This window comes from Tachysurus fulvidraco, chromosome 7 (assembly GCF_022655615.1).
Source record: "Tachysurus fulvidraco isolate hzauxx_2018 chromosome 7, HZAU_PFXX_2.0, whole genome shotgun sequence".
NCBI lineage: Eukaryota > Metazoa > Chordata > Actinopteri > Siluriformes > Bagridae > Tachysurus > Tachysurus fulvidraco.
The window spans coordinates 15,106,460-15,133,109 of NC_062524.1; the positions used below are offsets into that span (position 1 = coordinate 15,106,460).

At 40.8% G+C, this 26,650-nt stretch overlaps 3 protein-coding genes across 6 annotated transcripts in view; 2 read left to right on the top strand and 1 right to left on the bottom strand.

Annotated features, from left to right (window-relative positions):
- Nucleotides 1-685: 685 nt before the first annotated feature.
- On the bottom strand, nucleotides 686-2,367 carry LOC113648197 (OCIA domain-containing protein 1-like). Of its 3 annotated transcripts, none has more exons than XM_047816051.1 (8): nucleotides 2,164-2,365; nucleotides 1,986-2,070; nucleotides 1,822-1,875; nucleotides 1,700-1,747; nucleotides 1,453-1,588; nucleotides 1,206-1,354; nucleotides 926-1,060; nucleotides 686-828 (listed from the first exon to the last, which is right to left on the bottom strand). In XM_047816051.1, exons 1-8 carry the CDS (start codon nucleotides 2,203-2,205, stop codon nucleotides 788-790), a joined length of 690 nt encoding a protein of 229 aa, XP_047672007.1. In that variant the 5' UTR covers nucleotides 2,206-2,365; the 3' UTR covers nucleotides 686-787. The 3 variants fall into 3 exon arrangements, with proteins under 3 accessions (XP_047672007.1, XP_047672008.1, XP_047672006.1); XM_047816050.1 differs by having other exon boundaries at nucleotides 753-828; nucleotides 917-1,060; nucleotides 2,164-2,366; XM_047816052.1 differs by lacking the exon at nucleotides 1,700-1,747 and having other exon boundaries at nucleotides 747-828; nucleotides 917-1,060; nucleotides 2,164-2,367.
- Nucleotides 2,368-15,711: 13,344 nt separating this feature from the next.
- On the top strand, nucleotides 15,712-21,703 carry slc34a2a (solute carrier family 34 member 2a). The gene is made up of 12 exons (XM_027155295.2): nucleotides 15,712-15,870; nucleotides 16,013-16,141; nucleotides 16,423-16,551; nucleotides 16,668-16,811; nucleotides 16,895-17,006; nucleotides 17,582-17,777; nucleotides 18,027-18,122; nucleotides 18,379-18,472; nucleotides 18,689-18,856; nucleotides 19,211-19,327; nucleotides 19,707-19,831; nucleotides 20,274-21,703. The coding sequence occupies exons 2-12, from the start codon at nucleotides 16,015-16,017 to the stop codon at nucleotides 20,829-20,831; spliced, it is 1,866 nt and encodes a 621-aa protein (XP_027011096.1). The 5' UTR covers nucleotides 15,712-15,870; nucleotides 16,013-16,014; the 3' UTR covers nucleotides 20,832-21,703.
- A 2,676-nt stretch (nucleotides 21,704-24,379) lies between these two features.
- The window catches only part of rbpja (recombination signal binding protein for immunoglobulin kappa J region a), a 7,969-nt gene continuing 5,698 nt past the window's right edge, over nucleotides 24,380-26,650 (top strand). Inside the window, exons 1-6 of one of the 2 annotated variants that reach the window (XM_027155307.2) lie at nucleotides 24,380-24,501; nucleotides 25,158-25,196; nucleotides 25,295-25,390; nucleotides 25,831-25,996; nucleotides 26,196-26,370; nucleotides 26,525-26,650. The exon at nucleotides 26,525-26,650 is cut by the window's right edge and continues 12 nt beyond it. In XM_027155307.2, the coding sequence (XP_027011108.1) occupies nucleotides 24,482-24,501; nucleotides 25,158-25,196; nucleotides 25,295-25,390; nucleotides 25,831-25,996; nucleotides 26,196-26,370; nucleotides 26,525-26,650 (622 nt within the window). In that variant the 5' untranslated portion in view covers nucleotides 24,380-24,481. The other variant, XM_027155306.2, reaches the window with a different exon arrangement.

The following is a 26,650-nucleotide window of genomic DNA, read 5'->3' on the forward strand; positions in this document are numbered from 1 at the left end:
CTGTCTTTCTCTCTGTCTTTCTCTTACGAGAGCAGAGAGACGAGAGAAGAGAGAGAGAGAGCGACTACGAGAGAGAGATACGCACCCGCTGAGAGCGGAGAGACAAAAGAAAAAAAAAAGATGCTCAGAGAGACATAGAGACAACAAAAAAAAGCGAGAGAGAGAGAGCAGAGAGAACACGATAGAGAGACGACGAGCGAGAAAAAACAAAAAAAATAAGATATATATGATGAAAAAAAAAAAAAAAAGGGCGAGAGACGAGAACAAAAAAAAAAGAGAGAGATGAAGATATATATGAATATAGAGTCTATGATATAAAAAATAAGAGATATTTATAGATAGATAGATAGACCACGAAACAAACACAATATCTCTCTCCACCCACACACAAGCTATAGCTATCTAGCTAACAAACAAACACACACTCCTCTCTATCTCTCTACACACACAAACACCCTCTCTATCTCTCTATCTCTCACACTCACACTCTCTCTCTCTCCCACCCACACACCCTCTCTCTCTCTCCCACCCACACACCCTCTCTCTCCCACCCACACACCCTCTCTCTCCCACCCACACTCCCTCTCTCTCTCTCTCTCACACACACACACCCTCTCTCTCTCACACACACACACCCTCTCTCTCTCTCTCACCCCCCCTCCTCTCTCTCACACACACACACCCTCTCTCTCACACACACCCTTCTTACCAATAAAACCATGATCATTTTTTCATTTAGAGATTTTATTATTAATCAGTGAATATACAGATGACCCCCCCGCACTGCTCACTCCTCCTCCCACATGTCACCATATTTGTTCTTCTTCACTGCAGAGAGAGAAAGCACACATCAGCACATCTCTGTGATTATTATTGATTATTAAACCGTAACCACAGTAACAGGTGTTTGACTGACAGCTCTCACCCTCCTTCTTCAGCACGCCTCTGTCTATTTTCTGGGTCCGGGTGATGTCGTAGTTTTCTCTGTTCTTGTTGCGCAGCTCTTCATAAAAGATGGGTTTGTTCTTCACTTCCTGCTCATCCTCCTCATCACGCAGAGCTGTGACAGTTCAGAACAACAGCAGCACTAAGTCAGTATCATTGGTCACAGGAGTACCTGAGGCTGGGCTCTGAATGGTTAACTTGGTGGTGGAGGTGGAGACTGTGATGGGATCAGACAGATTAGAACACAGTGGGTAAAGTACCGTGTGTGTGATGGCTGTGCTGTTGAGCTGAGGGCGTGGTGTGGCTGTAATCAGGAGGAGAATATGGCGCCTCAGAGACACTCTCAGACTGAAACACTTCAAACTGGGGCTTGTCATCCTCTCTGAGCTCCGACTGAGGACCTGCAAGTCTTCAACACAGAGAGGGAGGGGTCAAAGAGAAACATTAGTAATGAGGAGCTGGTGAGAGAGAGAGAGAGACAGAGAGAGACAGACAGAGAGAGCTCACTGTGGTGGACGTTGATGATGTCGCTGTCTCTGTCGAAGAGCTTCTCCGATGGGTGAATTTTCCAAGTTGTAGAATTTATGCTGACACGTCTTCACGTAGGAAAGCTTCCCTGCGAAGTAGCCACACATACCAGCAACTACACACACACACACACACACACACACACACACACACACACACACACACACTCAGTGCCCAGACAACGCACACAAACATTACGAGAGTGTATGAGCTTTAACCAACTCACACAGCACTTTAGGCAGAGACCCAAAGCGAGGAGACGACGTCAGCTTCCCTGTACAGGTGAACAGCAAATAAATAAAAACATCTGGTGAAATTCGTAACTGATGTCATTAACAACATACACACCATGGTTCACGAGCATGTGAGTGAGGGCCATGGCACTGGCAGAGAAGGGCACCGCTGAGAGGGAGAGAGAGAGGAGGGAGAGAGTTATGAACAGAGCAGTTATTTATTTCTTTATTAAATAATGATATTAAATAGCTATATCTGCGCATGCGCAGTGTACTCACATCTGTACCAGAAGCTCTCTGTGTCACACTGTTTGAACACTTTCCTCTCCTCCTCTGTCGGGGTGTATTCTGCTCCTACAGCTGCCTACACACACACATCCATAATGACCACATCACTAAGTCACAGCTTAACAGGCATTAGCATTAGCATTAGCGTCCCACACATCACACCGCGTACCGGCTGCGTTTCCGCACTGCGCTCTGACGAAGATTCAGACATTTTTACAGAAACATCTCCACACACACTGTAAAGCAATAAAACACTGCAGCAGTGCTCGATGGGTCACAAGAGTCAGACCCACTACACTGTCTTCTCCTCGGTGGTGTTTAATGGGAGTGAAAGAGCGCCACACTGACATCTGGTGGCTTCACAGCGCTATTAGAATCAGAATTAGAATAGGAAGAGCTTTATTGCCAAGGATGCTTCATGTACACAGAGACAACAGGGCACCAAAAAATAAATAAACTGTATTAGGTTTATTATTATTATTATTATTATTATTATTATTATTAATTTTATTATTATGATTATTATTATTATTATTATTATTATTTTTTTTTTTTTTTTTTGCACACATTAGCCAATTGGGGTCCCTTAAAATGCTCGAAAACTCTTGAAATTTGGCACACACGTCAGAGTCGGGCGACGCTAGGCTTGTGCAAAGGGGCAAAAACTGTAATGCAAAAACAAACATTTGTGCACAGATCGGGCAATTACGTACGCACATGTACGAGAGTTGGTACGCATATAGATCTCATCGGCCCGAACAACTTTGAAATTTGACACATACATCACACATACATTTGTCGGCTGTTAAGTGTGGGCAAAAAGGTCAGACAAAGGTGTGTCTCTTAAGTGGCTCAATAGTGCCCCCGTTTGTCTAAAATGTGGGGTTTCATTTACCCACAGTCCCCAAATGGGTCAGTAACAACATAAAATAGTCCACTGATATTTACCCACTTGATGCACTTGCCCACCGTGCATTGTTTTCTGGGAGGCACCGTATAGCGATAAAAAAGGTGCGAGGGCCCGCCATTGCTGCTCGCAGCTATATATATATATATATATATATATATATATATATATATATATATATATATATATATATATATATATATATATATTTTGCACACATTGGCCAATTGGGGTCCCTTAACATGCTCGAAAACTGAATGTAACATTTCTGAATGTTACTTAAATACTTATGAAAGTCTAGTTTGTACAAATAAGTTATTGTATGAAAGGAGGAACGAGTGTGCACGCGATAAAAGCAGTGTGACTCCATCGAATGAATGTTCTAGTTTTTAATTTGTGTATTTCAGAGGGCCATGCATCGCGTTGGCACGTTTGCATTAAGATAATTCTGTTCCCACCCTGGTCCATGTAATATTAGGTCATTTTAGTATATACAATCTTTTACTGAAAAGGTCGATGTTAGTAAGACACTGCAATGTCTTGCCTATTCATACTAAATATAAAACTGTTTTTTCTCCTTCTAGTTCAGAGCAAGAAAATGTTGCAAAGGGGGCAGCATGAAGGAAGTATCCTGTTGCAAGTGAACTTTCATTTGTTAATGTGACACATTTGTTGTACATTCATGATGTGTGGTTTTAGGCTTCACCATTGCATTGCAGCCTGTTTAAAAAAATAATGCTTTATTTTGTGTGATTTGCATGTGTAATTTATTTTAGTGAAGTGACATATGGTGACCCATACTAGGAATTTGTGCTGTGTTTAACCCATTAAAGCAGCAGTGCAATATGCAGACCAATAGCTGATAATCTACAATAAGTTAAAATTTTACATTGGTTCAACTCAATTAATTGTCTTTTTTTTTTAAACATAAATGAGCTTAAATTTTAAGTTAACTTAACTTGCAATTACTTAGTAGATTCTATCATGTTTCATATATTTTTAAATAAACAATGTTGTGTGTACCCAAAAATTTAAGTACATATAAGAACGGTTTTCTTGTTAATTTTAAGTAATTTTTTTCCAAGTTGGGTTTACTTAAATAGTGTGATGCAAAAATGGTGCATACATATTTTAAGTATATCCAACACATAGTCGTGTTGAAGGGTTAAACATAATTCGTTCCTTAAACAAAACCCAGATTGCTGTTTTTAATAAAATAAGGCAGTGGTGTTTGTGTAAAATTAGAGGAGAAAACACAAAACCATTTCATTTGTTTATTACTGGTGGTGCAGGAACAGGCAAAAGTCATTTAATTTAAGCCATAAAATATTAGTCTTCACGACTATTGTTGTCAGGGAGCTCCCTGACTCTTCTCCCGTGCGTGCCCCGCCCGCACGGAGCGGCTCGCCGGCTTACTAATTGCACACACCTGACTCTCATTTCACGCTCATCAACCACCATATATAATCCCCTCTCTCACCCCCCACTCACCGTCAGTTATTATCCATGGTGTTCCTCTTCGTGTTCCTCTTCGTGTTCCTCTTCGTGTTCCTCTTCGTGTTCCTCTTCGTGTTCCTCTTCGTGTTCCTCTTCGTGTTCCTCTTCGTGTTCCACACCGACTGCCTTTCTTCCCATAACTCTGGACTTTGTGGCCGCGCTTCCACCGCGCACCATCGGATTACTCTACTTCCGTGTTTTTGGCAATAAACTCTGTTTGCTTTCACTCCGGCTTCCTCCTCTGTGTCTCAGATTTCTTTGAATCCAGATATTTGTGTTGCTTTAACAGCACCAACAGGCATTGCAGCATACAATTTAAAGGCTGCAACAATTCACAACACATTTAGTATTGGCACAAATGTAAAGTTGCCATACACACCGTTGGGTGAGGACAAATTAAATTCTTTGCGAGCAAAATTCCATTGTCTTCAAATCATAAACGAAATATCTATGGTTGATCATAAATTATTGGCATATATACATGGAAGATTACGTCAAATTAAACAGAGTGGAGATTTCTCTGCTTTTGGTAATGTGAGTGTAATTGCTGTTGGGGACTTTTTCCAATTGCCTCCTGTGAAGGGGAAACCATTGTATATGGATGTACCTGAAATTAGTTTATGGAGTTGTTTTAGTGTTATTGAACTAACACAGGTTGTTGGACAAAAGGACAGTAATTTTGCTGAAATGTTAAACAGGTTAAGGCAAAGAAGCAAAACAACTACACTAAACAAAGATGATTTAATCATGTTAAGTTGTGACAAGGTTGAGGAAGATCATGTATCTTTGCACATTTATGCTACAAATGATCAAGTTCATATGCACAACTTGAAGCAGGTAATAAAAAAGTGCCCAACAAATTGAAACGATTGAGGCTGAGGATTATGCACGGAGTAAAAAGGTCATCATGTAAAAGTTCATAACACATGTTTACTTTTAGGCATAGGTGCGCATGTTATGTTAATTAAAAACGTAGATGTTGCTGATGGATTAGTTAATGGTGTTTGTGGTGTAGTTACTCATATCATACGTTCATCTAAAGATAAGTTACCTGCAACTGTATACGTTCAGTTTGATGATAGTCATGTGGGTTTGAAAAGACAAAAACAATGTTCATTTGAGGCAGCAAAATTGCTACATTCTACACCTATATATGTAGAAGAGGAAAACGTTTGTACGAAAGGTCAGTTTCCTTTAAAACTAGCATGAGCATGCACAGTACAAAGTTCGGGGTTTAACTGTTGATACTGCTGTCGTTAGTTTAAAAAGTGTTTGCACCTGGTCAGGCTTATGTAGCTTTGAGCCGGGTAAGGAGTTTGTCAGGGTTAACAATTAAAGACTAGTGAAAAGCCCGTTTTCTGTAATAAGATTTGTGAAGCTCTTCGAGAAATGGCATCTTTTATGGCACATGATGAATCATTGGTGACCGTTACTTTTCTGTGTTTATACCGAATGTACAGAGTTTGTGTTGCCATAAAGAGGATCTAAATGTGTCTATTCAACATTTACAACCAACATGTATTGCAGTAACTGAAAAATGGCTGCCAGAACACTATCTGCCTGAAAGTGTACATTTTTAGAAAACTGCAACTTTGTGGGTATTCCTCATTGTGTTGCATACACAAGTAAATGTTCTTGTTTCAATGATTTGAATCTTAATTTAGAATGCCTGTTGACACATTTTCCACAAAATTATATTTTGCTTGGTGTTATTTATAGACCACAAACATACCCTTTGTGTAGTTTTAAAGAAAATATGGGTAAGTTAATTAATCAGCTGCCTTCGATTTCAAATAACATTGTGCTTGTGGGAGACTTCAATAATGATGCATTAAAGTCTAATTCTGTGTTCTCTTTTATGGCAGATAGGGGTTTTATTCAACATGTTAAGGAACCTACAACAGAAAAAAGAACATTAATTGACCATGTGTACATAAAATATATGACAAATTTCTCAGTGCACACAGATATTGTGCCAGTGTACTTTAGCACGCACGAGGGAATTTTCTGATTTTAAACTTTTTTTTTAAAATTAATCTGCTCATTTAAAGACCAGATTTATACATTTATGCTTCTCTGTTTAGGCATGCTATGTGCATTACATTTACATTAACAAAATAATCATGTACATCCAACTTCAGGTTTATAAAACCATTAGGGTTTCCTACAAAAGTTTTCTTTTTTTTTCTTGCATTGCAACAGCATGATCTTGGCATAGTAAACACATCTGTAACCATTTAGCTTATTCTTGCAATGTGTTCTGCTATATAACAAAATATTGGATTTTGTAGAGTAACATAGAAGTTATTGTGAGTACTGTGCATACCTTTTTATTAAAACATTTTCTTTCCCTATAATATAAAAGATAACAAAAAGCAAAAATGCACTGGTAATGGTACTCCAGGGCAACCACCTGGATGGGGTTCAAGTCCCTGCAGTGTACTTGCTTGTTATGATTTACGATAATACTAAAATGTGTTATAGACTTCACACAAGTAAATAAAACACCATATAACTTTAAGTGTAAAAATGTTGATAATACAAGTTTATTTCATCAAAGAAAATAACATGTAGTGTTGTAAGACAGAACATTTGACTGTATTCCTGTAATTCATTCTGTATTTTCTAAGGATGAAGTTGAAACAAATTGCATCATACAGACTGTTGGCACAGGGGAATATTTTAGTATATCTTCAATGTGAATTGCTCTGCACTGCCTTCATGTTATATTTCAATACAACGGGTCTCATTCGCTAATAATTGTGTACGTTTTTGTATTTATGCTTTGCATTTTTTATTTGGGAGGTTATGCTGTCGCTGGAGGAAGCCAGTGCTGTCCACCGACTGCAGTAACATGAAAGTATTGGAGGCGGTAACAAATATATATGCCATTTAAGTAATATGACAGAGGTGCATATCTGTATCTAAAATAAAACAGACAGTAGATCAAGTAGGCTATAATAATGTATATAATATAGATCATGTATAATAAATAATACAGAAAATATATTATAATATAAAATATAATCATACAAATTTTATATCAACATTATTATAAACATTATAGCCTAGTATTTGAGTAATAATGTGATTATTACATACGAGTGGTTTTAGTTTTTATTGAATTTTGATAGGAAGGTTTTTGTTGAATCACTATTTCTTCGTGAAAACATCTGTATGTAAATCTCACACAGAAGTTTGTGTACACATGCTTAATGAATGAGACCCAGTTTGCTATCGCTTAAAATGGGACACTATTGTTTTATGTTATTGACATGATTAAGCACTGTTCTTATTTTTGTGCTGGTTCTTGTTTGATTCTCTCATTTGATCTGAGCCAGTAAACTGTGCCCCAGTCTTCAGAAAAAAACGTCAGGCCCTGCACACCCACTGCTTTTGCAACATCTTGAGAATCCATTTTGAAGCACACCTGAGACAAGAGTCTGTATTGTATGCTGCTATGGACAAATCAAAACACTTCTGATATTACAAACATAACATTTATTTCTTAACAATTAATTATTATATCATGCTTCGTAAAAATGTTCACAATGTTTCAATGTACAGTTGTGTTCAAAATTATTCAACCCCAACTGAAATTGATTGTTTTGGTTGGTTTGACATTGATTTTGATCATTCAGTCATCCTGCTTACAATTAAATCAAAGAGGCACGTGTAGGTCAGACAAATATAACATAACATTTATAATGAAATAACCACAAATGTCTTTTCTGAGCTCACATCGTTATCAGTTTTATTCAACCCCCAAGTGACATTCAACATCCTTTTACAGTTATAACAAGCTTTTAAACGTGAAGCATAGCTTGACACAAGTGTCTTGCAGCGATCTACGGGTATCTTCGCCCATTTATCATGGGCAAAAGCCTCCAGTTCAGTCACATTCTTAGGCTTGCGCACTGCAACTGCTTTCTTTAAGTCCCACCAGAGGTTCTCAATCGGATAGAAGTCTGGTGACTGCGATGGCCACTTCAAAATGTTCCAGCCTTTAATCTGCAACCATGCTCTAGTGGACTTGGAGGTATGCTTGGGATCATTGTCCTGTTGAAAGGTCCAACGTCTCCCAAGCCTCAGGTTTGTGACGGACTGCATCACATTGTCATCCAATATCTCCTGGTACTGAAGAGAATTCATGGTGCCTTGCACACGCTGAAGCTTCCCAGTACCTGCAGAAGCAAAACAGCCCCAAAGCATGATTGACCCCCCGCCATGCTTCACAGTAGGCAAGGTGTTCTTTTCTTCATAGGCCTTGTTCTTCCTCCTCCAAACATAGCGTTGATCCATGGGCCCAAACAGTTCTAATTTTGTTTCATCAGTCCACAGAACACTATCCCAAAACTTCTGTGGTTTGTCCACATGACTTTTGGCATACTGCAGTCGACTCTTCTTATTCTTTGGAGACAGCAAGGGGGTGCGCCTGGAGGCCGTCATTACACAGGGTGCGCCGTATTGTCTGAGCAGAAACTTCAGTACCCACATCTGACAAATCTTTTCTCAGTTCAGACAGCAAGGGGGTGCGCATGGAGGCCGTCATTACACAGGGTGCACCGTATTGTCTGAGCAGAAACTTCAGTACCCACATCTGACAAATCTTTTTTCAGTTCCTCAGCAGTCACACAGGGACTTTTCTCCACTCTACGCTTCAGGTAGCGCACAGCAGTCGAAGTCAGCATCTTCGTTCTGCCACGACCAGGTAGCGTTTCAACAGTGCCCTTTGCCTTGAATTTGCGAATGATGCTTCCTATGGTGTCTCTTGGTATGTTTAACATCTTTGCAATCTTCTTATAGCCATTGCCCTTCCTGTGAAGAGTAATCACCTTTTCTCTTGTCTTCCTGGACCATTCTCTTGACTTCACCATGTTTGTAACCATACCAGTAAATGTCTAGAAGGAGCTGAGTATCACAGTCATTTTAAAGCTGCCTAATTGGTGCTTATTAGGCTTTATTGCTGCTCCCTGACATCCACAGGTGTTTTCAATACCTGATTGAAAACACTTCAATGAACCTCTGTTCTTCAGAGTGGTAGTCTTTAAGGGGTTGAATAATTGTGTCAATGAAGAATTCACAAAATAAACATTTACTACTGTATTACAAAACTAATTGATGTCATTTTAGTTGCATATGGTTCTTTAAGAAGTCCTTGTAGGATTTCATTCTGAATACAATTACAAATGTACACTAAATTCCCTAAAACCATTTACAGCATTGGGGGTTGAATAATTTTGAACAGAACTGTACAGAATTCATTAGATTGAATCTAATGTGATAATGCGAACGGATTTTTGATATCTCAAACACCATTGCCATGACATCGAGTCAAAGTTTACTTTTATTTCAGGCATATTTAAGACTTTTGGCATGCTTAGATTAACTTGAAATTTGACACATACCTCACATTTGTCGGCTGTTAAGTGTGGACAAAAAGGTCGGACAAAGGTGTGTCTCTTAAGTGGCTCACTAGCGCCCCCGTTTATCTAAAATGTGGGGTTTCATTTACCCACAGTCCCCAAATGGTTCAGTAACATCGTAAAATTGTCCACTGATATTTACCAACTTGATGCACTTGCCCACCATGCATTGGCTCGGGCAAAGCCTGGAATTCAGGCGTGGCAGGGGGGCTCTGTAGCGCCCCCTGTAATGAAAAAACAAACATTTGTGCACAGATCGAGCAATTATGTACGCACATGTACGAGAGTTGGTACGCATATAGATCTCATCGACCCAAACAACTTTCGCGCTCTAAACTATGAGCTCCGCCCAACAGGAAGTCGGCCATTTTGGATTATTTCATAATTGCATGCGGTGAACATTTAAGTAGTCCTCCTAGGGAATTTATGCGATTGACATCAAACGTGGTGAACATGATGCAGAGACATTGCACTTGCTAAATTCCGAAGGGATTTTTGATATCTCGAACGGTGCTGCCATGGCGAGGCAACAGAGTTATGGCGCATTCAGAGAAACAGGAAGTGTCTTCTATCTAAGGCAAAAAATGTCTTATTGTGATGACACGCGGTGTGTATGTTCGGCCAAGGATTCCGATCGCAGCGATGTACTTATTGTGAGTCCCGGGTATAGCGCCACCAACAGGTCCCAGGAAGTGTGTCAGTCACAAAGGTGGATTTTTTGACAGGTGCGTGCGGTAAACTTTTAAATGCTCCTCCTAGGGGGTTCATGCAATTGAGACCAGACTTGGCCACCATGATGCAGAGATATTAGAGATGCAAAATTGCGACCGGATTTTTGATATCTCAAACACTGTTGCCATGGCATCGTGTCAAACTTTACTTTTATTTCAAGCATATTTAAAGCTTTTGGCATGCTTAGATTAACTTGTAATTTGATACATACATCACATTTCTCGGCTGTTAAGTGTGGACAAAAAGGTCAGACAAAGGTGTGTCTCTTAAGTGGCTAAGTAGCGCCCCCGTTTGTCTAAAATGTGGGGTTTTATTTACCCACAGTCCCCAAATGGTTCAGTAACAACGTCAAATAGTCCACTGATATTTACCCACTTCATGCACTTGCCCACCGTGCATTGTTTTCTCAGAGGCACCGTATAGCGATAAAAAAACATGCGAGGGCCCGCCATCGCTGCTTGCAGCTATATTTTTTCCACACATTGGCCAATTGGGGTCCCTTAATGTGCTCAAAAACTCTTGAAATTTGGCACACACGTCAGAGTCGTGTGACACTAGGCCCGGGCAAATGCTGGAATACGGGCGTGGCAGGGGGGATCTGTAGGGGGGCTCCGGTGCTGCCATGGCGAGGCGACAAAGTTATGGCGAATTCAGAGAAACAGGAAATGTCTAATATCTACAGTAAAACAAAAAATGCCTTATTGTGATGACATGTGGTGTGTATGTTCGGCCAAGGATTCTGATCGCATCAATGTGCCTATTGTGAATCTCGAACATAGCGCCACCAACAGGTGCCAGGAAGTGTGTCAGTCAAATCAGTTGCATGTGGTGAACTTTTAAATACTCCTAGTAGGACATTCATGCGATTGACACCAAAAGTAGTCAACATGATGCCGAGAAGTTGCATTGCTAAATTCCGAAGGGATTTTTGATATCTCAAACGGTGCTGCCATGGCGAGGCGACTAAGTTATGGCGAATTCAAAGAAACAGGTAGTGTCTAATATCTAAAGCAAAAAAATTTGTCTTATTGGGATGACACGTGGTGTGTATGTTCGGCCAAGAATTCTGATCGCATCGATGTGCTTATTGTGAATCTCGGACATGTCAAAACGCTTAGTAGTCACTTTGGTCCAAAAGTATTGGCACCCCACCGGGTATTCACGTGACGTCATGTGTAGCCCTGCCCCCAAAAAACTGTTTATTTACAGTATAATAGTAAGTAGAAATCCATAATGACTGCAGTTTTGACATGAAACTTCAAAACACTGAGTAGTCACCTTTGTCTAAAAGTATTGGCACCCCACAGCGTATTCATGTGACGTCACGTGTAGCCCCGCCCCCAAAATACTGTTCTATGCAGTATAATAAGTAGAATTCCATAATGACTGCAGTTTTGACATGAAATGTCAAAACACTTAGTAATCACTTTTGTCCAAAAGTATCGGCACCCCACCGGGTATTCACGTGATGTCACGTGTAGCCCCGCCCCCAAAGTAAGCGAGATCAAAAAGTTAGCACAACATGGACATGTCATATATCAAAACACTCAGCACGGTGAGGGGAGGTTGCCACGTACAAGCATTCACATTTTCTTCAGGAAATGTACCGTTTTAGTTAATGGTGCTTGCAAAGCATCATTATTGTTATTCTGCATACTCATTATTATTCTTCCTTTTCTTCTTCTTCCGGACACTTTTTCGGCACGTAACTTGTCCCGCAGCTTTTGCGAAATCATAAATTTTGCACAAAATGGACGTGTCATATATCAAAACACTCAGCCCAATGAGAAGTGCCTCACGTGTGTATTGTTGATGTTACGTGACGTCACGTGTAGCCCTGCCCCCAAAATAAACAAAATCATAAATTTTGCACAACATGGACGTGTCATATATCAAAACACTCAGCGCGATGAGGGGAACTGCCTCACGTGTGTTTTGGTCACGTCACGTGACGTCTCGTGACGTCACGTGTAACCCCGCCCTAATGTAAGCGAAATCAAAAAGTTAGCACAACATAGACATGTCATATATCAAAACACTCAGCACGATGACGGGAACTGACGTCACATGTAGCCCCACCTCCAAAATGAGCGAAATCAAAAATTTAGCACAACATGGACATGTCATATATCAAAACACTCAGCATGATGACGGGAACTGACGTCACGTCTAGCCCCGCCCCCAAAATAAGCGAAATCAAAAATTTAGCACAACATGGACAAGTCATATATCAAAACACTCAGCACGATGAGGGGAACTGACGTCACGTGTAGCCCCGCCCCCAAAATTAGCGAAATAAAAGATTTAGCACAGCATGGACATGTGACATATCAAAACACTCAGCCCAATGAGGGGAAGTGCCTCACGTGTGTTTTGGTGATGTCACGTGACGTCACGTGTAGCCCCGCCCCCAAATAAGCGAAATCATAAATTTTGCACAACATGGACGTGTTGTATATCAAAACACAGCCCGATGAGGGGAACTTGCCAAGTGCAAGCACCATTCACATTTTCTTCATTAAATGTACCGTTCTAGTTATTATTATTATTATTCTTAGCCAAAAATGTATTAATTTAAGAGTAACTCCTCCTAGGGCTTTCGAGCCACATGCACCAAATTCGGATATGTCGTAGACCCTGGTCTGAAGTTTGTTGCTCCTAAGCGATCGGAATTCCAGCATTCCCGGTAATGAAGCTCAATTGCCATTTTTCCCCATAGAATTTGGAGGTTTATAACTCAGGCAAGTTTTCGAGTGATTTACACCGAACTCGGACAGGTTCTTTAGGACCTTACTCTGGACGAAATTTTTATTTCGGGGTTCCGACGGAATTTTCAGTTTTCCTGTAGTCGACGATCGAATATACCATAGACTTGAATGGGGAATTCCGAAAATTCCTCTAAGCTCTCACACACGCAGCGTGTGCAGAGCTCAAGCACGGCTTCTGTTGTGTGTTCTATGCAGTATAATAATAAGTAGAATGCCATGATGACTGCAGTGTTGACATGAAATGTCCAAACCCTCAGTAGCCACTTTTCGCCAAAAGTATTGGCACCCCAACGGGTATTCTGGTGACATCACGTGAAGCCCCGCCCCCAAAATAAGCAAATCAAAAATTAGCACAACATGGACATGTCATATATCAAGACACTCAGCACAATGAGGAGAACTGCCTCACGTGTATTTTGGTGATGTCACGTGACGTCACGTGATTTCACGTGAAAATTACAAATTTGCACAACATGGACATGTGACATATCAAAACACTCAGCACAATGAGGGAAACTGCCTCACATGTATTCTGGCCGCATCACATCACGTGAAAATCAAAAATTTGCACAACATGTACATGTGACATATCAAAACACTCAGCACAAGGAGGGGAAATGCCTCACGGGTATTCGGATCACGTCATATGCTCATGTCCGCTCACCTCCAAAAGTATTGGCACACTAGCGGTCCAGTAGCTTTCACAATCTTTCTGTCCATTTGCCATCCAAAAGTAATACTGACCCATATGTCCACTCGCCTCCAAAAATCACCGGCCTTTGCAAATACTTGCACTATCCTAGCCAACATCAAAGTTTGTCGCAACGAACTTTACATATCTAGTTATATATAAGATTATTGCACATTATTATTGTGTAATGGGGAACATTTACCTGTTCATCAGGCAGATTGTCTGGGGGAAGTGTCTGCTTGTGTCTGCTTGTGATGGTATTTGGGGCTTTATATCAATGGTGCATGTTTAAAAACTGTTTACACCGATGTGAGAGATCCAGAGTGATTTTCTGAGCTCTGTTCCTCACTCTGGATCTCTACAGTTCTTGGAGGATGGACAGGAGAACACCAATAATCCTCTCAGGAGTCTGATACTTTCTCTGTACCCCAATTTTATCTAGTATGTTTGATATGCAAACTGCAGGGGGTCCAGTAAAGTGTTTCAGATAAGCCAGAAACAGTTCATGACAACAGATAGAGTATAGAGTATTATGGGTTGATGGTTGTGTATCTGAAGCAGACAGGGACTTGCTGAAGATCTGGGTAAAGATGGGGTCCAGGTGGTCAGCACAGGTTTTCAGACAGGTTGGTGTCACACCGTCTGGGCTTGGTATTTTTCTTCTTTTGTTCTTTCTGAAGACCTGGTGCTCATCATCTTCACTGATCTGGACCGAAGGAGAGGGGGTTACTGGAGGTCTTAAAGGTTATGTAAAGAGATATTCAGAAAACGGGGGGTGGGGTGGGGGGTGGGGGGTGATAAACACAAAACAGGAAAAACTAACAAAAACCCTAAAACAATTGGAGCCCGCAATACCACTTATAACCACGCGATGGCAGAAAAACGGAAATAATTATTGTTTATAAGCATACACACGTGTGAGTGCAGTAAATGCAGCTGGATTATTTTTCCCACAGCAGTGCTGAGTTCTGGACTCTGATTGATCAGGTGTTGAGTAAATCTCTATCACATCACCTCTGACTGTAGCTCAAGATTATTTAAATTCACATTACTGTCTTTATTGTAACAGCTGGTGATACACTACACTACACCACACTACACTGTACTACACTATACTACACCACACTACATTACACTACACTACACTACACTACACTACACTACACTACACTACACCAACTACACACACTGCTTAATAATTAGCTACATTAAAATGTTTTCAAGAATAGAGTAACTGCAAAGGGATGAAGGAATGAAAGAAAACTGAGATAAAAGTAAACTGACCCATAAACCACTGATCTCAGCCAATCAAAGCATCGATCAGTTACAAATAACCTTCTGTAGTGATTCCATTTTCCATTCACAAGCTGTGTGTGTGTGTGTGTGTGTGTGTGTGTGTGTGTGTGTGTGTGGCCAGATGCTTTCAGACTAATGGAGATTTCCATTATACTTGATTTTTTTTATATTTAGTCAGTGATCTGTGCTTTAATGAATCATGTGATCAGAAAAATTGATTAGTGCCCTAGATTCAGAACACACACACACACACACACACACACACACACACACACACACACACACACACACACACACACACACACACACACACACACACACACACACACACATGCATGCACACACTGTACTTTGTCATCATGCTTATCATCATTATTGCTGGCACTCTATAAAACTCACACACACTCACACAATCTCCAGAGAGACATCCTGTAGCTGCACATGTACCTGCACAGGTGTGTGTGTTTGTGTGTTTGTGAGTCACTGTGAATACACACCAATCTTCCAGACGTGTTCTGCACTTTTAGACGGGTGACGATCTCTCTAAACACACACGAAGGTGAGTTCTGAAAGACACACTGTAATACATATGAGGGTTAAATCTGTAATGTAGGTGGTCTGTGAGCAGTGGTCTGAACTACACAACTAATAACTGTGTGTTTATTTGTGTGTGTCTCTTTCTCTTTCTCTCTTTCTCTCAGTGATGAAGGACAGATCCGCCTCTATCCCTCCTGCCGTCTCCACCGTGGCTCTGATCGGTGATGATGTGAGGACGGATGAGGACGTGTGGGATGCTGTGGATTTAGAGGACACTGGGATCACATGGGCAGGTGTGGAGTAAAACCTTTCTGATTTCACACAATTTAAACACGTCATCATGAAGCTCTTTACCTGCTGAAGTCCAGCAGGTGTTGATTAATTCTCCATAACAGCAGGTTTATATTCATGCCCTCACTCTGAAACCTTATTGTTTCCATAGTAACGTCTCGTTCACAGGGTTTTGTACAGTACATAAACAGATTAAAACACTGAAAAAGCTGTTACTTCAGGACAGAGGAGTTTACACCTCTCTCTCTCTCTCTCTCTCTCTCTCTCACACACACACACACAGATCTGGACAGTAAGGGGAGAGTGTTGCGTGTTTTGGTCTCAGTGGTGAAGTTGGTGCTGCTCTTGGGTTTGCTATACAGCTTCGTCTGCTCTCTGGATGTCCTCAGTTCTGCCTTTCAACTTGTTGGAGGTTTGAAAGAGTTTTTGTTCAGACTTCAGTTCCACACACACAACCCCCACAACACACACACACACACACTTTTTATTCTTTAATATTATGTTGTGTTTGTGTTTGTGTATGTGTAGGTAAGGCAGCTGGAGATATCTTCCAGGAGAACCAGGTGTTGTCGAACCCTCTGGCCGGCTTGGTGATTGGTGTCCTGGTCACTCTGCTGGTGCAAAGCTCCAGCACCTCCTCGTCTATTGTGGTCAGCATGGTGTCCTCTGGACGTGAGTCATATAAGTATGATGATGATAATGATGATGATGGTAGCAGTGATGAAGGAGGTAATGTATCTCTACCTTTCCTCCAGTACTTCAAGTCTCCACGGCCGTCCCCATCATTATGGGCACCAACATTGGGACGTCGGTGACGAACACGGTGGTAGCCATGACACAGGCTGGAGACAGGAACAAGTTTCGCAGGTAGGACATGTCGCCACACCAGAACATCTCACACCCTAATGCTAGCTACAGTATGGCTAAACATCTGGAATCAGAGCTTTTACCTGTCTGATGCCTGAAAAGTATAAATTAGACACAAAAAACAAAGACTTAACCACGCCCCTTTACATGAATTTGTAACCAATCAGGACAGAGCAGAAGAAATAATGTACAGTTTTAGTGTATTGTCAGTAACTCTGTTAAAGCTACAGCTCTGGAAAAATAGGCCCAGGTTTAAAGAAGGCAGAGCTTAGGTCATATTTAATCTGCTAATCACAAACTGTATAACATCATTCCGAGCATTAATTATTAATACTTCATCTTGTGATTAGCATAAAACGTTCCCACTTACAGTATTGTCTGAACATATGACACCGCTATGCTACACTGTTAGCCTAGCTACCCTTATCATTACTGCTAGCTAGTGTCACATGCCTAAGTTCGCAATCAGCCAAACAAATTTGTTGGTGGAAATGAAGATATTGGTTTTATGGCATAATTTTTATTAAAAGGTTTAAGTTTCTGTGATGTTTCTGAGAGGATTTTATGACTCGCAGGGCGTTTGCCGGCGCCACAGTTCACGATTTCTTTAACTGGCTGTCTGTGTTGGTGCTGCTGCCACTGGAGGTGGCCACCAGTTACTTGTACCGCCTCACCGAGCTTATCGTCTCATCCTTTCACATTGAGAGTGGAGAGAATGCCCCGGCGCTGCTCAACGTCATCACTGACCCGCTTACACACTCCATCATCCAGGTGTGTGTGTGTGTGCGTGATGGACCAACGCTGAACAGAGGATTTTTGTTACAGTTCCATAACATAGAAGTAAATAAAACTTAGCAGTGTTATGAGCAGTGTGTCCAGTAGGGGGCGATAATATTCTGGATTCTGTGATATATGAGCTGCGGTTAAACAAACCAATACTCGAGAAAATGTTTCTGACCAGAACCTCCTAAAACCAGTGGAAATTATAACCATGTTTCTGACCCACTGTTCCTGTTGTAGTTGGATGAGTCGGTCATCAGTGGGATTGCTGTCGGAGACCAAGATGCCAGGAACAAGAGTCTCATCAAGACGTGGTGTCAAACATATACAAACACGGTGCGTACATTTTAAACCTCGACGCTGCAGTGCAGGAACGTTTCATGGCTTCATCTAAATATCGATTTCAGACACAGTATTTACACATCACTCGTATTTATATTCTTCCACAGCCTTAATGTAAGAGCTAGCATCAGAGGCTAATCATACACACCCTGTTAAACTATACTCTCTGTCAGAATACACTGGATGGTGTTAAAGATACACCGGGGAACAGATTACGTGCTTCAAGTTTCTGACAGTTTTCCATTTGCAGTCTTTACAGAACGTGTCTGTAGTGAACTGCACTGCTAATGGCACACCCTGCTGGGAGTGGAAGAACATCTCCCAAACCATCAACATTCAGAAATGTGAGCAGGAAAGTTCTTCTACTCTGAGAACCAAATCTAAACATCTAGAGTGTAAGATGATGCTCTCTCTCTCTCTCTCTCTCTCTCTCTCTCTCTCTCTCTCTCTCTCTCTCTCCCTCTCTCTCTCTCTCTCTCTCTCCCTCTCTCTCTCTCTCCCTCTCTCTCCCTCTCTCTCCCTCTCTCTCTCTCTCCCTCTCTCTCTCTCTGAGGCTGTAGGTGGTCATATTTTTGTGGACACTACACTACCAGACCTGGCTGTGGGACTCATCCTGCTTGCTGGTTCTCTCCTAGTTCTCTGTATCTGCCTCATCCTCATCGTTAAGCTGCTGAACTCCATGCTGAGAGGCCAAGTGGCCTCCATCATAAAGAAGATCATCAACACAGGTCTCAGTCTCTTTATCCATCTTTACTCGTTTCCAGAGATTGAATAATTATTGATATTGTACATTAAATAGACTGTTGCTAGTCAACTGAGAAACATAATGTCAGTGTCAGTGGACGTCTCTGTGTTGGTCTAGCACTTAGCATGTAGCTTCTTTATCATTAAACACATGATGACGGAACAACGGAAACAGAACCATCATGAATGATGACAACATTCACCTCAGAAGTGTTGATGAATCACTGAGACGGACATCAGCTTTTCACTTCGCATCGACAGCTGACTGAGCCACACTTTTTAACTGTTCATTAACGTTCGTTATCTGTGATATGGTTTGTGTTTTATTTTGTGAGCAGATTTTCCGTTTCCATTCAGATGGGTGACTGGTTACCTCGCCATCATAGTGGGAGCAGTGATGACCTTCATCGTCCAGAGCAGCTCGGTCTTCACCTCCGCCATCACACCTCTCGTAGGTCAGACATTATCTATTAAATGTTCTAACTAACGATTCGTTTTTTTTCCTCTGTCAGGAATCCTGCACCAGCTTGTTGTTTTATTTTTTTATCATATCAATGAAGATAAAGTTTGTATAGAACACATTTTATTCACTTATTACTTTTATTATTATTTATTACTAGTTATTATTACAGTTCATGGACTTCACTTATCTTTATCAGGAAATTAATAAAGTCAAACCTGATGAGAAAGTAACAACATTGTGCTATCTTAGCAAATTCTAAAACCTAATTCACTGCTAACGTATAATGTATGTGTGTGTGTATGTTTGTGTGTTTGTGTGTGTGTGTGTGTGTGTGTGTATGTGTGTGGGTGTGTGGGTGTGTGTGTGTGTAGGTCTCGGGGTGATTAGCATTGAGAGAGCGTACCCTCTGTCCCTGGGTTCTAACATCGGCACCACATCTACAGCCATACTAGCGGCTTTAGCTAGTCCAGGAGAAACGCTGACTAACTCACTACAGGTTACACACATACACACACACACACACACACACACACACACACACACACGCTTATGGTATAGATGTACTTATTACCCTGTAATTATCCCCTCATCTGATAAGATTGTGCTGAACACTGTTCATCATAAACACTGATTACACACTAAACACAAACACATTCTTTTTTTCTTTCTTTTCCTCCTTCACTGAATGAAAGGAGATTTTGTCAATATCAGCATGTTATATTAGCGATCTAGCTTCTTTTATATTGAGTAGTTGCAGTGAAATTATTTAAAACTCCAGCCGTTGTTTAACACTCTGAAAAAAATTAATTAATAAATAAATAATCTCTCCGTCTTTGCGGGATTGAGTGCAAAGGTTTGTGCTTCATAAAAAAGGGGACTTTTATTTATATATAATTATATTATTGATAATAAAGTTCTTATTGTTCTCTTTCCTGCAGATCGCTCTGGTCCATCTGTTCTTTAACATCTCGGGCATCGTGCTGTGGTACGTCCTGCCCTTCATGCGCGTCCCCATCAGAATGGCAAAGTCTCTCGGTCATGTGACCGCTCAATATCGCTGGTTCGCAGTATTCTACGTGCTGCTCTGCTTCTTCTTCATACCTCTGCTGGTGTTCGGTCTGTCTCTGGCTGGCCTGACCGCTCTGCTCACCGTCCTCATCCCTGTGGCGTTCATCATTGTCACTGTCATCGTCATCAACTTCCTGCAGTCCCACTTTTCAGAGAGACTTCCTTCCTGTCTGCGCTCATGGGACTTCCTGCCTCTGTGGGCTCGATCTCTCGAACCTTGGGATCGAATAATCATGTCCATGTCTGCGTGTTGCTGCTGCTGCTGTACCAAATGCTGCCAGGTTTCTGCGGGTGATGAGGAGACGGAGTCAGGCGGGAGGAAGATTTATGGAATGGAGATTCATGATAACCCAGCTCTGACCAATGACAGTGAAGAAACTGTGAAAACCCCGCCCACTTCAGTTATTCTTAATGTGACAGCGTTATAGAAATAGTTATTAATGTACTATTACTTAATTATAACACTTTTATTACTTAATTATTACACATTAATTATGGGATTATAGAATATTAGTGTTATTATAACATATCGAGCCTGACTGGATCAAGCAAATATTAAATTTATGAGTGTTATTTATATTTTATAAGCCTTTTATATAGAGAGAGATTACTATAAAAGATCAGTTTGGATATTTCTACAGTATGATTTATAATTACACAGAAGGATTTGTGCTTCAGTGTTAAATTCGGTGTTTAATAATAAATTCAGTCCTGAATAAGTCTTTAAATAAACTGGTGTCATTCTAAATGTTATTAAAATATTAAACCTCCTAAATATTGTATTTCAGTATTTGATATATTTTGTACAATACAATGTATTAACAATCATTCACACATTCACACATACACACACATACACACCTACACACCACACACCACACACACACCCACACATACACACCACACACCAACACATACACACACATACACACACACCATACACACACACGCACCCACACCCACACATATACACACACACGCACACACACACACATGCACACACACATACTGTTCACACACACGTTGTATTTTGGTGTTTGAGGTCACTGTTATTGATTTGCACATTAATTGACTCTCAGATGTTCAACTGTTCACTGAACCATGTAATTAATGTGACTTTGATGAGTTTTAATTTATTTACTGCTCATTTTTCTTACAGATTTCACTAACAGAAGGATCTTAAAAATGATCAGCTTGAGGCTCTTTTAATGAGGATGAACACTTTTCTACGAATCTAGGGGCCTGCTCTGTTGCTGTTGATGTAATAAAATAATGCTTAAAGGACACTTTATTATTTTAACCACACTGCTGAGCTCTTAATTCTTCACTACTATCTCGCAAACACACACACACACACACACACACACACACACTTTATATCATTATTAGCAGAGAAAGACAGAACAATTAAGGGCAGAGTTTGTCGGTAAGCTGATGGATGTCTGATACAGCTGAAGATAAACAACTGGCTGTGTGGTGAAAGTTTCTGATTAGTACGTCGTGTTCAACAGATAACTCAGCAGCAGTGGTGTGAGTGTGTGGGTGTGTTAGTGTGTGGGTGTGTGGGTGTGTGACTGATACACATCTATAAAGCTAACACGTTACTCAAGGTCGACTTTGATTTTCTTCAAATTTATTAACGTTTATATCATTATGACACAGATACATTCAACAATAATAAATTAACAACATTAACTTTTTATATTTAAGACTTTAATTGATGTTAATTTATTATTAAAGACAAAGAATAATACTTCATGGTTTAGCAAATCTGCTTCCAGAATATTATTAAATATTAAACTAAAGAATTTAATTAATAACCAGATGTCACACTGTTCTTAAATATTCTGCTACAGTTGACATTCTATTAAATATGAATTAGCAATTAAAACTATTATATGATCTTAAACTGGTCATTCTGATGCTATTAACTCATTAATAATGAAACTCTGACACCTGCTGGTGATAATAAACTCTGTTTCTTTTACTCTTTATTGACAATAGTTATGATTTGTTATAAGACTATCCACAGTATTTTATCATTTCACAAAACTTTTGACTACATACATACAGAATAAATTATAAGCTGATTTTAGGGTGTAAATTACCTAAAAATCACTCGAGACCATTAGATTTGTTGCGCAACAATCGAAGAGAGCTAAGATCATCTGAGAAAAAGTGGAAGAAAGTTCTCCTCAGATTCTGCCAAAACTTCCTTCTACAATGAAAAGCTCAAAGCTTCAGCACAAGACCCTCAGAAGCTCCACATCATCATCTCTTCTCTACTCAACCCCCCAGCTCCACCTGCCTTATCCTCCCTGACTGCAGAAGACTTTGCTTCTTTCTACCATGAGAAGATTGAGGAAATCTGTGGGATCTTCACTTCAGCCCCGACTGCACTTACATCTCACAGTATGGATTCCCCTGCACCTTTGTTGTCGCATTGCTCAACTGTAGCAGCAGAAGAGATTTTACAACTCATCCAGTCCTGCAATCCTACCACCTGCCCATTGGATCCACTCCCTTCCACTATGCTCCAGACCATCTCGCAAGACCTTCTGTCCTTCATTACCACTATCATCAATAGATCCATAGCATCCATAGCAACTTTCAAGAGAGCAAGTGTTATTCCCATCCTAAAGAACCTGCTATGGATCCATCAGACACCAGTAACTACAGACCGTTATCACTTCTCTTGTTTCATTAAAAAATTCTTGAACGCATTGTCTCTCTATCTCTCACAGAACAACCTCCATGATCCCAACCAGTCTGGCTTTAAAGCAGCTCATTCCACAGCTCAATCATTCTTTTTGGATGTCTCTGAGAAACTACATGCTGCTAGATCAGACAAACTGTCATCCGTCCTTATCTTCCTTGACCTTTCAGCAGCGTTTGATATGGTCAACCACAAGACTCTCTTGTCCACCCTCAGGAGTCTTGGGATTTGAGGATCAGCTTGGGAATGGTTTGCTTCCTACCTGGAAGGTTGCTCATATCAGGTAACATGGAGGGGAGAGGCATCTGCTGGACCCAGACTCTCCACTGGTGTCCCACAGGGCTCAGTACTTGGTCCTCTTCTTTTCTCCATGTATACTCACTCTCTTGGCGAAGTTATTTCCTCAAATGGTTCAGGAGGTGGCCTTCCTAAGTGGGACCACCTCTGTGTAGTTGGTGGCATAGCCCATAAGAAAGAGAACATACTCATGAGCCAGGCAGACTTTAGTTGCGGCCAAACAAGATCCACTGGCTATTTTCTTATTGAGGAAACACTTCAACTAGCACTTCTTTCCTTATCTTTTGCATTTAAAAAAAAAAAACTTGAACAATGTTTTAGACTCATGGTATCTTAAGTATGTAACCAAGTGACCCAGAGTTAATGTTAAATCCAATGATAGAGACTTAAGCACTTCTGTATGTCGCTCTGGATAAGAGAGTGTCACATGCTGTAAATGCAAATGTAACTGGAAATGATTAATTATCATGATTTCTGTTTCTCTTCACATGATTTTCTGTCATTTCTCTTTTCACATGGTCTTTACAAACTTTTACACAAAATCCCAAATAAATGTGTGTGTGTTTGTATGTGTCTGTGTGTGTGTATGTATTTATGTATTTGTGCGTGTGTGTATGTATTTATGTGTGTGTGTGTGTGTGTGTGTGTGTGTGTGTGTGTGTGTGTTTGTGTATGTGTTTGTGTGTGTGTGTATTTATGTGTGTGTCTCCATGCTGTGAGAATTTTCACACGGTAGTCGCTGGTTATTTGCCTACATTACCAAATCTCGCGATAACACTAACTCGTTCTATAGCAGATTTCAGTGTTATCGCGAGATTCTAGTAACTTTCCCACGCCTGTGTGAAGGCCCCTCCCCCTCTTCCTCTTTCCCCCCTTCCTCTTCCACCTTCTCACGCTTCGCTCTGCGGTCTGAAGTCTCGCGATAACCCGTGCCCGGTTTTAACGCTGTCCTATTGTGAGAACGCCTCAGATCTCGCGAGAGTTCAGCTACTTTCCCACGCCTGTGTTGTTCCGTCTGTGAGGAAATCTCGCGATACTTGGAGTTTATTAGAGAGTCGCTGGAAGATGGCGCCTGTTGTGACGGGGTAAGCGATGAGATTAACAACAAGACGGAGAAGTAAAAGTTATCAGTCAGCGCTCAGGTTTAGTCTCAGAGCTCAGTTTACTTGTGTTCTGTCTGGACTCCAGCATGTAGTCCGTTGTTATTTACACACTTTAGGCCTCGTGCCTTGTTGTAGCTCTGTTCTTTTATGCACTTAGCTCAGCTAGCCGTCATGCTAACCAGGCAAGTTTCGCATTTTTACCTCAGAGTGTACTTTATAATCCACAAGATAATGTTTTATATGAGTTTAACTCAGTCAGGAATGATAAATAAACTAAAACACTTTGAGGTATTTTCGGTGTGAACAGTAAAAAAACAGTTTAACGAGTTAGCTAACTGTTAGCTCTCTGTTAGCCCCCTGTTAGCCATAGATATCTATGACTGTTAGCCTATTAGCTGCTAATGGTTTACATCAGATATAACAACACACAAGTGTGGCTTTCACTCAGGCTTATTTTGCTCCTAAATAAAACAGAGCTGGGTTTAAAAACGTAACGCTGTTTACTTTTTATTTTTGTGTGTTTATTATTCGTCCAAACTGTCAACCAGCTGTATTGAAACTGCGCATGCGCAAACCTCACCTGTAAGTCTAGTGCTGCTTTGTGTAATTATATCCTTTCTTTTGATTTGTGTATGCAGGAAATTCGGGGAGCTTCCTCAGCCAAAGCGCCTTACAAGGTACAGATCTTGTCTTTTAAATTAATATAGTTTATAATCTAGATTCTGGATACTGTTTTGCTAATTGACGTAAATGTGTGTTCTTTTTTCTTCTCCAGAGAGGCAATGCGTAATTACTTGAAGGAGAGAGGAGATCAGACGGTGCTGATATTACACGCAAAAGTTGCACAGAAATCGTATGGCAATGAAAAGAGGTGTGTGGGTGTTGTGCTGATGTTTTGCAGTCTCATTGGGTTATGATGGGTTTTGATGCCATGGATTGTGGATTCTGGTTAAAGAGGTGTTAAGGGGGCTGGGTCTGAGGTCTGATTGGTTACAAGTTCATTAGGAGGCAATTCATCTGTGATATTGGATTAAAAATGTCAAATATGATTTATCACCATAAAGAATGCAAGTGTCTTGAGAAAGTAAATTCAGGAACTTTTCTCCAGTGGAATGGGTGTGACATAGATGCCAGAAAGAAACTCCAGAAATATACAAGGTGTTAGGAACAAAAATTTTTTATTGTGTTTAAGATTTTTTGACACTGCTGGCTCCTTTGTGTTTCACAGTGACTCTGGACACATGTAAATTTCATGCGTAAGGGTCATAAGTAAGAGTTTTAATCTTAAGGTCTGTACCATATTGTGTTCAGGTTCTTCTGCCCGCCTCCGTGTGTGTACCTGATGGGCTGCGGCTGGAAGAAGAAGAAGGAGCAGATGGAGAGAGAGGGCTGCTCGGAGCAGGAGGCACAACCCTGCGCATTTATTGGCATCGGGAACAGTGAGCAGGAAATGCAGCAGCTCAACCTGGAGGGCAAGGTGGTGCACCCCCTGAAATACATACATTCTTAAATGTATACACTATTAAATCTCATTAAGGGAAGAAAAAACATTGCAAGGATATAAAAAAAAACAATGTAAGTAATTATTAAGCATTTGTTTTGTCCTGATTAGTCTCACTCTTCTTCACACCTCCGTCTCTCCTCCTTTCCCTTCTTCCCTCTTTGTTTCCCTCCAGAACTTCTGCACAGCCAAAACGTTGTACATATCTGACTCAGACAAGAGGAAGCACTTCATGCTGACGGTGAAGATGTTCTACGGGAACAGTGCAGAAATCGGCGTCTTCCTTAGCAAACGCATTAAAGTAATCTCCAAACCTTCCAAGAAGAAACAGTCTTTGAAGAACGCAGATTGTATGTCATCATTCGTTAGCAATGAATTACATTTGTTTGTTAATTCAGACCTGTTTTCACTTCTGAGCACTTTAAATTAATCTCTCTCTCCCTCACTCTCCCTCTCTCTCTCTCTCTCTCTCTCTCTCTCTCTCTCTCTCTTTCTCTCTCTCAGTGTGTATAGCGTCAGGCACTAAAGTGGCTCTGTTTAATCGGTTACGCTCTCAGACAGTCAGCACCAGATATCTCCATGTAGAGGGAGGAAACTTCCATGCCAGCTCTCAGCAGTGGGGGGCCTTTT